General features: G+C 32.5%; 1 protein-coding gene and 1 long non-coding RNA gene across 2 annotated transcripts in view; both read right to left on the bottom strand.

The window, feature by feature from the left end:
• Positions 1–629: 629 nt before the first annotated feature.
• Positions 630–2,841, bottom strand: LOC148754813 (uncharacterized). Its single transcript, XR_016019741.1, has 2 exons — positions 2,703–2,841; positions 630–762 (listed from the first exon to the last, which is right to left on the bottom strand). It is a non-coding gene; the product is annotated as an uncharacterized LOC148754813 (long non-coding RNA).
• A 1,472-nt stretch (positions 2,842–4,313) lies between these two features.
• CIP2A (cellular inhibitor of PP2A) overlaps positions 4,314–13,624 on the bottom strand; it is a 33,757-nt gene continuing 24,446 nt past the window's right edge. Inside the window, exons 15-21 of the mRNA XM_019742926.3 lie at positions 13,456–13,530; positions 13,249–13,359; positions 9,595–9,791; positions 6,822–6,935; positions 6,493–6,575; positions 5,651–5,790; positions 4,314–4,595 (exon numbers count right to left, since the gene is read on the bottom strand). Of these exons, the coding sequence (XP_019598485.3) occupies positions 4,425–4,595; positions 5,651–5,790; positions 6,493–6,575; positions 6,822–6,935; positions 9,595–9,791; positions 13,249–13,359; positions 13,456–13,530 (891 nt within the window). The 3' untranslated portion in view covers positions 4,314–4,424. The remainder of the gene's footprint in view (positions 4,596–5,650; positions 5,791–6,492; positions 6,576–6,821; positions 6,936–9,594; positions 9,792–13,248; positions 13,360–13,455; positions 13,531–13,624) is intronic.

The raw sequence follows: 13,624 nt of genomic DNA, 5'->3' as shown, positions 1-13,624 counted from the left end.
TACACCTTTTTCTGAGATACCCAGAGCATATAAATACTGGGTCCTTAGGGACTTGAATAACTAAAAAAGTGCATTTACTTGGCAGGAAAGATTACTTCTCACATTTAACGACCTTTATGAAGGGCTATATTGTAGCTCAATGTGCAAAACAAAACAAAAAACCTAAAAACAAAATTTAAAAAACTGGGTTCTGAAAATTATGGCACCTCTTCTTTATGGTGATAATTAAGTTTTCCCTAGGGTATTTCTGAAACGTTTAGATGAACACAAGCGTAAACAAAACAGGCCTTACAGAGTCTTTGGATGACAGGAATAAAGTCAATTAGCTACAAAATACTGAACAGAGTACGTACGATTGTGTAAGATTTCAAGGCAATTTGCAGACTCAAAGGAACCCATGATTTTGTTTCCTCTCAATTTATGGATTATAGAAGCATACAATTTCAAATACTTATCAGGCTCATTATGCACATTATAAAAATTAAATAAATCAACTACTTTAAAAAGGTATAGGTCATTATTTTTCTTTGTTTTTATTTTTTAAATTAATTATCTTGAAACTAAGTTCAGTGAATGCTGAAAATACACAATTAGTTTCTTAATTCAAAAGACTTATTTATCATTATGGGTAATATGCATTTAATATTTATTGATGATCACTGAGAGACCAAGGCAAGTGACCAAAACAAACAGAATCTCATGATCTAAATGAGCAATTCTCAAACTAGCGGGTCTGGAAAGGAAAATAATATCCAAAGGGCCCTGTGGATTGAAAAAAAAATATTCACTATGTTTAACATATCTATTACTTTTCTTAAACTACAGAAAGCAAATCTCAAATTCTTGGCTTATGAAAATATACACATAAAAAAGTAGTCTATTAATTATAAAACTGTAAGTACTATATTTTAATTTGGTCAATGATATAATAAATACTACAATTTAGAATGCTATTCACAGTGTATCACAATATTACCAAAATGTTTAATTTTCTCCCATTAAAAATAACCATTTGGCAACAATGAGAGTAATAACTGATTCAAGCAAGAATTAGCAATGAATGCTAAAACTAGTGGGTGAGAGTTGAAACAGGTTATTTGCAGTATCTTCCCACAAGTTACTTATTTCCAAAGGGGAAAATAGTAATGTTACATTGAAGACACTGTGTATTGTTGGTGTGTATTGTTTCCTGCAAATAGGTAAATATATTATGATGTTGTGAACCAGGGTATTTGAATACACTTATTTAAGCAAAAATTATAACATTGTCTTGGAGGTTAGCAATGTATATAGATATATGTGGCAACTATAGCATAAAGGATGAGGAGAAGATAAATGGACGGACATAATTGCAAGGTTTCTACATTTTATATTAAGTAGTACATTATTAACTCCAAGTGGACTGTGAAAGTTAAGGACTCGCCAAAATAGATACAAAAAACAAGACCCAACTATGTATTTTCTACAAGTTCATGCAATTTATATATAAAGACACAAATTAAAAGTAAATTGACAGAAAATGATATACCAGGCCAACAGAAAACATAAAGGCTGGAGTGGCTATAGTAATATCAAGACAAAGATTATCAAAGATAGAGACATACTTCTTAATGATAAAAGGGTCAATTAGACAGAAAGTGATAAAGTCCAATGGCAAAGTTCCAACTGTTTTTATAAATAAAGCTTGTATTGGAAAGGCTATGATACTGGACAGCCATGCCCATTTACGTACGGACTGTCTATGGCTGCTTTCATGGTACGATGGCAGAGCTGAGTAGCTGTGAGAAAGACCGTACATCTCACAAAGCCTAAAATATTTATTACCCAGACCTTTACAGAAAATGCTTATGACTCTTGCAAAGGAATTAAGTTACAAACATGACATGTGTTTGGTTCAATAGTAGGTAAGTCAAAAATAAAGTTTTATACATAATGCATAGCTATTTAAAAAGAGAAAAATAATCAAATTAAAATAAGGTTATGAGTGTTAGGGAATATACCTTGATTAGAGGTACCTGTAACATATGTGAATGAGCTTTAAGTAGAAGTTGAAATTCAAACATATTTTCATTTAACTAACAGTCCCAACTCAAGACAGAATCTCATTGTATCCTTAACATAACATATCCTTTTCAACATATAATAAAAATAAAAGGGCATTAATCTCACAATTTCCCTCAAAAACGGCATTAAGTTTTAATGATTTTTTTTTTTTGCCGACATTAAATGGGCAGTTTAATTTCCAATTAACCAAATTTTAAGAGAAGTCTATATTCTATATTTGTTCAAGTGGGAAATGTAAAAGGAATTGTGTTAATTAATGTACACTTTACTATAAATTTTTCACAGCAAAAGTTTTAGAGAATTTCAACAATTCTAATATAATCATGCATTTATTTCATTTTGTTTTACCCTTTGGAAATGGGCATACACACACACAAACACAGAAATCATTTTTAAACTTCTGACTATGGTGGTGGCTCAAGTTTGCTTGAAATATATATATATATATATTTTTTTTTTTTTAAAGAAAGAATACACACTTTGTTTTTTTTTAAATCTGGGGTTCACAGAACCAAAAAGCAAAAAAAAAAAAAAGGTACCCAACAAACACACTAAGGTTAAGAAAAAACAGTAGGAATAAAATGAAAGATGCTTTAAAAAAAACCAGCAATAGTGAAGGATGATGATTGGTTACTCACCTTTAAAACTGAAGTACAGCTTTCCTCATTAGACAGAACAGATAAGGAACAACAGGTTAAAACTGTTGTATCAATAAAAGGCTGTGAAAAAATATATGCAGTCTCTGCCCATATAGGTTTTTAAGAATAGGCAAATTGAGTGGTTTAAATAAATGCATATTTGCAAGAATGGTCTAGATATGCACTGTCCTGTGGGATGGCAATTAAAATTAATTAAAATTAAATTAAAAATTCAATTCTTCGGTTGCAGTAGCCACATTTTATGTGCTCAGTATGATATTAAGCAGTATAAAGAATATTTCCATCATCACAAAAAGCTCTGTTAGGCAGCCTTGGCCTAGGCTCAGTATATCTTGAGAGTGTCTAAATTTATAAAGGTATTTTGATTTTCCGTAGAGCTTTTGGTGAATTTATTTGTTTTACAGAACTTTTTTTTAAAATTTAGAGCCTTTTGTTCTTCAGTCTTATATATCTATTTAAAGATTTTCATATTAAATTGAAAAATGCCTGCAGTTTTACAAAATAAATAGAATGTACTCCTTATAGAACAAATAGCAATTTAAAATGTGCTACTTTGCACAATGCTCTTTTTAAAAATCTACATAACTGAACAAAATGGATATCTATATAACTATTATAGTTGGTATTACTTAATGTAATCAGTGAATTACAAAAATACATTTATGTTTAATTTCTAAACATAAACTCAAATATACTCTAGTTGAAAGAGAAAAAAATCCTAAGTTCAACTAAGTCAAATGGAAATATAAATAACAAAGAAAACACCAAAATTAATGTGTAATAGTATAGCAATAAATCAACCAAAATATTGATATTAAAAACTCTTCTTAAACACTACTTAGAACATTTGATTCAAATGAAGAGTACTGAAAAATTCCCTTGCAATAAAGAGATACATGAAGACTATTTAACCTATACTTTAAAATTAAATGGCCCAATTAAAAATTATTTAAATGAAAGACAATACATTAAATGAAATTCACATCAGAATTAACAACAGATAAATGTCTGAATACGTAGCAAGGGTAGAACCCAAGTTATCCTTATGGAAATAAGAAATTCATAATTGACGGAAATGATATGGGCAGGCCAACGTGTACCATTTTAAAAACAGTAAAACTGAAGCTAGTTTTTTATGTGACAAATAACAGTCATTTAACACATCAGCTATATTCTGATTTTTATACATTATTTCTTTTATATTCATTGAATTTTTATCAAATTTAGAACTTACACCATATATCTTACTGCATTATAAATTCAGTAATAAAATTATTTTAAATTCACTGATATTTTCTTTTGTGGTACTTTAGAGAAAAACTTAATCTGGCAATATCATGACTTGCCTCTCTTTACTAACTGCGTTTTCAATTTATTAATCTTTAGGATTGATTGTTACCAAAAAGAGTTTGATTTTTAAAATCTAAATGACAATAAACAATCAGAAGAGAGTGGAAGGCAACTAAGGAAAAGCAAAAACTTTAGAAAAAACAATAATGGAGGCTAAAAATATTCTAATATAAGAACCAAAAAACTTTAAGCAATAAAATCCAGAAACAGGAAGTAAAACTTTATGACCAAATAAAAACATGTATCAAATCAGGTTCTTTACTAAATTAATAGATAATAATTCGCTATTCTTTTGGAGTAACAAATTACCTTGCCTATACCACCTCCCCCAAAAGATAAAACACATAATGTCTATATACTGAGATTCACAGTTTCTGGATTTATTTTTCCACCACTTAAACTGTGGATCATTGCTATCATATGAGAGTGTTTGTTCAACTCTTCTTGCTGAAGTTTCACCAGGGACTCTTTCTCTTCCAATCGACTTTCTAATTGAGCCTTCTGAACCTCTAGGGAGGAAGCCTAAGAAATTTGGGGGTGGGGGGGGGGGGAGGAGAAGAAGAAAACAAACAACTTAGCATGTTTTTTCTTCACAGATATTTTAAGATGTCCTTAGATTTTATTTGTAAAACAACCATTTCAAAAGACATTACAAGTATGTATTATATTTTAGTTAGTTAAATTATATGGTAAGTTTAAGATAAGTAATCATTAAACAATACAATATAAATTGGGAAGACAGGTTCGATTTGTCTTTTTAAGTCAATGCTAGCAAGCTGAAGTTTTGCAGAAAATACAAGTACTACATATTGCCATTTAGAATTACTATTAAGACAACCACATTAAAGCAGAACCAGGAAACCTGTAAATGTGGCATGGAATTTGATGCCTCTACCATCTCCTATGCTCTGTAGTTGTTCACAGTCTTTTAATCTTGGTCTGTTCTCATCTTCCTGGTAGCATATGGGCCAGAAAGCACTATTCACAGCTACCACACTCAAGCAACCATGATAATGTAAAAAGAGCAATGGACTTAGATTCAGTATATGCTAAATCTACTGTTCCACTTAGCTATGTGACTGTCCTTGATCAAGCAACACAACCCAGTTTCATTTGTAGGTTGAAAATAATACTTATATATTAATATATTTGTTAAAGTGAGAAGAATTAAGAAAAATTTTTTGAAGAGCCTTTTGCAAATTATAAAGTTCTAAATAAATGTGAATTACTACTACTACCATCCCTGTAAGTAGAGAGAGGCAGCTATATACCTAGTACATACAGCTACTTGTATGTGACATCAAGAACTGGAAACCTTTTCTGTATCTTTCCCTCACTTAAAAGCAGTAAGTGTGGGCACACAGTATATATATTAATTAAATGTTTCTTGATTTTAGTAAACACAGATTTTCACATTGTGAAAGAGTCCTCATAACAATCGTCAAACCACTTTGAGATCCCAATATCTTCTAAACAAAATTACTAAAGAAACAGAACATTAATTTATCCAAATTCACCTTTTTCACAAAATAAGACTTTTTCATTTAACTGCAAATGAGAACTCAACAGAATCTTACCTTAATACTCAATTCTTTTCTTATCTGTTCTGTTCTGGTTAATTCTTTTCTAAGGGTATCAATGGTTTCTTCCTTATCTTCCCTTTCTTTCTGTAAGACTTTTATCTTTTCTTCTTGTACTTTTGTTTTCTGCTGCAAGTCTTAAAACAAACAAACCAGTAGTCAGCCGTATGCTTAGAGATCCTGAAAAGCATTAGTAGCTCTTATGTCAGAAGAGCAAAAGAAAGACAGACAACAAGGAATACAAACAAATATCTTGCTGAAAATAAAAGTTTTACAGTATTTGATAAGTAAAAAACACCATGAAACTCTTCCCCTATACCAGTATTCTATAGAAACAGCCAAATCTCCATGTCTTTCCATCTTCCGCTGTTCCAAATATAATATATAGTAATGAGGTGAAGGACAAGCCTCAGAGTTTAAGGGGATAGAAAACTATTAACAATTATATAGGTAGATGATGTCTGTGCTCTAAGGCAAGTTGAGTTAGAACAAAAATGTTTTTGTGGATCATTTCGGAGCTACTATCATAAAGAAGTTAGTAACTAAAAGTTACCTAGCACTGCCACCTGCTGTTATGTTCCTTTAAAATGTTTTATTTGAAAAAGGGCAATAAATAGATAAATAAAAAGGCAATCATTTCCTGTAACTCCCAGTTTTTAAAATCAGTCTGACTAAATTGCAATGTGAAATGCTATGGCAAGAAAAGGAGAGCTGTTTACGATGTGATTTAAGGTTTGTAACCAATGAAAAAACAAAATAAAAACCACTCATGCTTTGATTTTCTTACAACACAAGGTAAGTTAAAATATAAATAATTTAATAAATAAGAAGCTACTTACTTGCTAGTTTACATTCTCTGTCTACTAGTTGGTTGTGTATTTCTTTTCTCTGTTCTTCTCTCTCTATTAATTGGGCAACAGTTCTGCAGTTAAAAAAAAATAGAAGGAAACATCAGTGAATCATATCATTTCTTTTTCTCTTCAGCAAGTTTTTTAAGAGAAAATTCCTAAGAACAGTAATTACTCTTAAATTCTGCCAAAATGTTTTATGTCTAAAATACGTAAAAATTCTATTAATTTTATCTGTAAAAAAACAATGTTCTTATAAAGGGAATTGCTTTGTTTTAGAAAATTCCAAAGTAATTAGAATAAAGAACTAGAGATTTTACTTTTCATTTTGTTGCTTGAGTGACTCATTCAACTTTTTCACTGTCTCAATTTGTTTATTCAAAGAATCACATGTGATCTGTAAATCTTTATTCTTCTTTTCAGTAGTTTCATTCCTGAAAGACAAGGAGATGAGTTGATATATTTATGGAGGAAAACAAATGAGGGAGGAAAGAAACAGTGTTTTATTTACTCTTTCTTCTAATCAAATTGCATCCCCTGCAGGTAACAGAAGGAATATTATGAACAAGCAGAACATAAATAGATTAACTCTAAAAGACAGTAAGGACATGTTTTGGCTGACTGTACTGATAACAATTGCTATGAAATGGAAATCTGTGGGGCACTAACCTCCTATTTACAGATAAAGAGCTTTATTTTACAGATTACACTGCATTATATAATTTGCTATAAAATACATACAGCTATCTTTATAGTTAGGTCTAGAAACTGAAACAACTTCTGTAAAAGTCTGTCATCATTAGCCTCTTGGGCATAATATATGCCTAATTAAAAATATCAAATTAATGAATAAATTAGTTGAGGATTCTAAATTTCTCTTGCTTCTTTAAAGTGCTGCATCTAATAGGCATGCTTATTTTACTTGCAAAGAGAACAAAGAAAGAATCCTTTCTAAAGTGATCCTTTGACATCCAACTATCTTAAGTGTGAAAAGTTTTTTTTAAATAGAGCTAGGACAGCCATTCCAGAGGAACTGCCTTGCATTTCTTACTCCTTCAAACCTCCAGAATGCGTGAATTGGGCAAAATAACATTTGGACTGGACACAGCAACACTGTGTTTCAAACAACTGTTTGCAAAGCTAACAAGAAAGTAGGCAGCCTGACTACTGAACTGAAAATTAAAGACATTCTTTAGAATGTGCACCACCATGTATATAGCTAAACAATAACTTAGCCTATTTGCATTTATAGAAATTCCTTCCTTCTATTCATGTAATTATTTCCCTTCCCCTTCTCATAAATACCCTTTGCCTTATTCCCTAATTGGAACACCATTTGGGTTTCTGCCTGCATCAGCGCTTCCCAAAGAGCTATTCTTCGTGATCTCAAAGCTTGTTGCCTTCGAATTCTTTCTGTTGTTGGGCTTGCCTTTCACTTTGGCATTATATTTTCAGGTCAACGTAAGCATAATGTGTCCTTTTCACTTCACTAACTTCTACGATAAACAAACTAGCAGCTCTAGTCAAATGTGCCAGAAGCGTTTTCTCTGTCCCATACAGAGATTTTGAAATCGAAAACTTGAATTCCTTCAGATAGTCCCCAATATTACTGATGAGCTTTCCCAGTCAGCTTCATTTACTTGATATCCACCTGGTCCCTCAAGGCAGGAGTTTTACTTCTTGGCTCCTCAATCACTACCTGGAACATCAGTAGGTCTTAGAAACTACAGATTTCTCTTCCAGTTAATTATTCTCTTACACCTTCACTTAACACTAATAGTTCATTTTACCAGGGCTGCCTCAAACAATCAGACTTTGGAAAGGTTGTTGTTGGACGGGGGAAAATATCCAGTTTAGAAATCACCTTGATTAACACATTTTCTAGACGTTATTATACATTTTCCACCATTCATTTTTGTTGATGGGCAAATAAGCACATGGACCTCACAAAGTTAAGATTTTCTATATCTCTATATTAACAGCATAGAACAGCAGAAATTTTTTCAAATCTTAACCAATCTTAAAATACAAATTAAAACAAGGAACTATTTCACCAGAGTGCTTTTGTTGTTTGGTAGAAAACACATAATTGTTCCTGATCTTTATAATTCACAGGTTTTAAGACTGGCCTAAAAGATAAGTTTGACAAAGGAGGAAAAACAATCAATCTCATATTAGGCATAAATTGCCTTTTTGAAGGGAAACTGGGCAATCTATCAAATTTAAAAGCACACGCCCTTTAACCCAGCAATTCACCTATAAGAATTTATTCTACAGATATAGTCACATATATAAGTAAACTATATTCAGTAACACTAAGGAGAACTACTGATTACAAATTTAGAGGTAAGTTAAATACTAATACCCAAATTTCCATGTTATTAGGCTGATTGATACGAAACTGTGACTATTCAACCATGTTTGAGCTGCAGAAATTGCCAATTCATATGGTTAAACTTCAAACAAATTGTGACAACTAAGGTCATTCAACAATTATTTACAGAGTGCCAATATATGTACTAAGCACTGCTCTAGGCCCTAGGAATCTGTCAGTGAACAAAACAGACGAAACTTGGCCCTGTGGCGCTACCATCCCAGATGATTGTTGACTACATGACAAATGAAAGCAGCAGAGTCAACTGGAAGGAGATAGAGACTTGCATTCTGTTTCCAACGTTGATACTGAGTTTTAGTTAGTAACACTTCATTTCACTATGATGTAAGTTTCTTGCTAACTATTTATGGCATTATCAGAATTTACGGAGGTGCCAAAAACGTAACACATTTTAAGAAAGGAAAACTGTATCAAAATTGTAATACTCAATATATATGGATAACAAAAGATGAATACAAGTCACGTTTGACTTCTGCAATTACAAGAGGTGCTCAAAGTTGTTACCATCAGGGTCCAGACACTTCTGATTAGGGCAAACTACTGCTTGAGCAACGTTGACCAAAGTGTCCACTTGTATACATTTTTTTGGTACCCTCAGTATGTATACATACAAAAGGATTTTAGGGTCACAGAAAAGCAGTGCTGTATGTTCACTCTAGATTCTAACCTTACAGAGAACTTTTACTTTATTAATTTACCTTTGAAGAAGTTCCATGAAGGATTTTGTTAGTATTTCATGTTCTTCAGCCACAGACTCTAACTTCCTATTATGTTGAAAGAGATGCTCAATATCACTCTGGGCTCTTTCTGATTCAGTCTGCTGTGACTTTAGTAACACACTAAGCTCTTCGTTTTTTCTCTCAACTTCTCTCAACATACCAGCAAGTGTCCGTGCCTAAAAGAAAATGGAGTAGAGAACTTTTCCACTATGATTTATATAATAAGCTCAGTTTCTAGAATTTAAAAGATTTACCAAGTATCTAATAGGCTAGTATCTATTGGGTTATATAAAGATTTATTAGTCATAATATACTTATTACGTAACTACTCCTAATAAATCTGACAATATATTTTTACTGATTGTTCTGAAGAAACAATCTTGGTCAGACCAGATTCATGGAAATGAACACAATTATAATAACATGAAGATGGCTCTACATATAATACTCAATTAAAAAGGTATGATCCTTGGGGCTAGCCATCAATACTAAACCACAATGTTTGCACACATCAGTTTTCCCATTTCAGGTAAGAATTAAGAGTAAGATCTTAACTATGTCACAGATGCTTAAGTAACACTTAAAATTAAGTTAGCACAATCAGTAAACCTAGATTCAATATGAAAGTATTTCTGACATGAAATATTACAGAAGCAAGAAAGTACTAGGATAAAAAGTGGACTTCCCGACTTCTTTTGTCCCCCAAAATACTACTTATTTTGAAATGCCAGATGAAATCTAAGCCCTTGTCTGTTTTTATGACAGAGTCTATAAAGCAGTAAAATCCAATTATTTATAAAAAGTCTTTTCCATAATATGGATAAAACACTAAATTCTCCAATAAAATGTAAGACATATCCAATTGACATAGACTATAAGAATGTGCTATGAGAAGGGATAGAAAAAAATGATTTCAATATCACTAATTTTGTTTATTGGAATTTATGATAAATTCAATATACCATCAGTTAAGACAAATGAATTCATGTTAAAATAAGAAAAAAGGAAAAAAATATGGTTATATTTATATCTTTTTAGAATACCTTTACTCTGAAAATTGAAAAGGTATTTTACTTGTCACTGATTTTAAAGCCTCTTTCAAAAGTCAAACAACTTTATTATAATTCATTACAAAGTTCTCACTCATGTGTATATTATATACATATACATACATAGCACAGCACCACACTTTCCGAGCATCTACCATGTGAAAAGTCAAATACTGTGCTGGGGTGTGGAGATTCAGAAACAGACTCTGACTTCAAGGGTGGGGCTGTGAGAAGTGCTATGTGGGTGAAAAAGGGGTTCTGCAATAAATCTGACAAGTTCAGTGACAGAAAGTTACCTCACAGGGTGACCTGATTATAAATTCTTAACTGGGCAGGTCCTGGTGGGTGGTTGGTTACACCCCAAGGATATAACTTCTTTAGTAAAAGGTTTATCTTTGCCTTAAGCAAGCTCTGTCCATTGTTCCTGTGCATGGAGGTTAACACATCTTTGAAATGCCAGATTAATGTTCTTTTTCAGACCTGTCTAGGCATAACCACCCCGAACGGAGCACATAATGTTATTGACTATCCTGTACTTTGTTTTCTACCATCTTCATATAATCTCCCCTATGTTAAAGTTATAAAAGAAACTGCAAATCTGTCATTCTCCAGAGAATTTGAGATCTTGCTTCCTTGGCATTGTTGCCAGTTTGGCTAGATAGACTCTTCTAAAAATTATCTCCAGATTAGGTGTTTCTTATGTCGATAGTTATAAAGAGGTAAGCACAGGGAAGATATACAGAGGAAGAATCAACAAACGTGTGGCAAGGAGAAGGCCAGAGAACGCTTACTGGGAAATGAAGGTATTTAAATTAAAATCTGAAGGATTATTACGAGTTAGAGAGGGAAAGGTGTTCCGGACATGGAAGAACAAGTGCAAGGATGGGGAAACATAAGGAGTACGTCAAGTTTCACAAACTGCAAAGTAATCTAATATGGTTGACTTCAGAGAATGTACAGAAATGCAGAGATGTGGCATGAAAAGTTGTTAGAATCCTCGTGTGCCAAGGAATTTAAATCATCTTCTGAGACACTGAAGAATGCTCTGCATAGGAGTGATAGGATCAGATTTCAGCCTCAGGGATCACCGTGGGAGTGGAAGGGAAAGTATCACTAATTACAAAAGAAAGATGACTTTGGCAGTATGTAGTCGATGGCTGAGAAGAGGACACCAGACTGAAGGTAGGAAGACTAATAAGAGGCTCTGCTGTGATTCATGCAGAAAATGGAAAGGATCTGACCTGTAGCAAATAGTGGCAAGAACAGAGACAAGGCAGAAAAAAAGTAATGTTTAGATAAAATCAACTGGACTTGGTGAATGACTAATTGTAACTGTGTGATTTCCATGTTTGGAAAACTCTAAGAATAGTAGAGGGAATATACAAGAAAGAATAAATTTCTAAAAAGGGAGGGTGATGAGTTCAGCATTGGATGAGTTTGAAGTATTTGCCATATATTTAAATGAAACTATACAGGAAGCATTTAATGCTTAGAAAAAAGGACATGGGCTCAACATATAAAACTGAGGGCATTAACATTCTGGTCATGATTGCAACCACGGACCACCTAAAAAGCGGAAAAGGATAAATACACAGAAGTGGAATTGCTGGATCATAAGGTAGTTCTAGTTTCAGTTTTTTGAGGAACCTCCATACTGTTTTCCATAGTGGCTGCACCAATTTACATTCCCATCAACAGTGAATAACAGTTCCCTTTTCTCCACATCATTGCCAACACTCATTATTTGTTAACTTTCTGATAATAGCCATTCTGACAGGTGAGTTGGTATCTCATTGTGGTTTTGATTTGCATAACTTTGCAAGGTGACAGATGGTTACCAGACTTAGTGCGATTATCGATTATATCGTAAGGTATATAAATGTTGATTCACTATATTGTATACCTAAAACTAATATTGTATGCCAACTATACTTAAGTAAAAAAAAAAAAGGGGTGGGGGAATTTCGAACATAATGCTGGGAAAACCCAACATTTAAAAGTTGAATGGAGAAAAAAGAAGCCCATAAAGGATACAGGAAAAAAACAAAACAAAACAAACAAACAAAACAAAAAAAACACAACAAACTCATAGATACAGAAACAAATTAATGGTTGCTAGATGGGAGCAGGGTTAGAGGGATGGGTGAAAAGATGAAAGCGATTAATAAGTACAAATTGCCAGTGACAGAAAAAGGTCACAGGGATGTAAAGTACAACACAGGGAATAAAGTCAATAATATTGTAATAACTTTATGGTATCAGATGGGAATTAGACTTAGCAGGGCGATCACTTCGTAGGCATATAAATATCTAATCATTATGCTGTACATTTGAAACTATATAATACAGTATGTCAATTGTAATTGAAAAATAAATTTATAAAAATCTATCAGGGTAGAAAGAAAACCAGAAGATTATGGTGTAACCAAAATTAAAGGCAAGAGGCTTTCAAGACGGAGGGAGTCGTATTAAGTGCTGAGGATAATTTACTTCAATCAGAGCAAGAAAGATATAACTAATATTTTGTACATGTTTTACTTCATTTATTTTTCTACTAATCAGATGTAGTCTATTTTGTACACACCTCGGTCTCAGCTTGAGTTCTTTGACAGCGATATTGAGCAATCAGTCTATCGGCCTGCGCAAGGGCTAGAGCTTTAGCTTCCAAGAGATCTTGTAGCCTGCTTTCTTTGGACTATTGAAAAAAAAAATACCATTAAGCTTCTTCATTTACCGGAAAACATCTATGAAAGCTTAATTGTTACATACAGTTAAAAAAGCCTGTACTCACAGCTAATGTAGACAGTTTCAGCTCATATACATCCATTATGTCAGATATTCTCACATCAGTAATCTGATCCTTTACCTAGGTTTTAATACAACAAAGTCAAAAATCAGGAAATTTTAACACATGACAAAATTTTAAAAAATGCCTACTATAAAACTAAATGGTCAAAATT

This window comes from Rhinolophus sinicus, chromosome 17 (assembly GCF_057876585.1).
Source record: "Rhinolophus sinicus isolate RSI-liver-muscle chromosome 17, RSI-T2T, whole genome shotgun sequence".
Lineage (NCBI taxonomy): Eukaryota > Metazoa > Chordata > Mammalia > Chiroptera > Rhinolophidae > Rhinolophus > Rhinolophus sinicus.
This window is presented reverse-complemented; position numbering and strand designations above follow the sequence as displayed.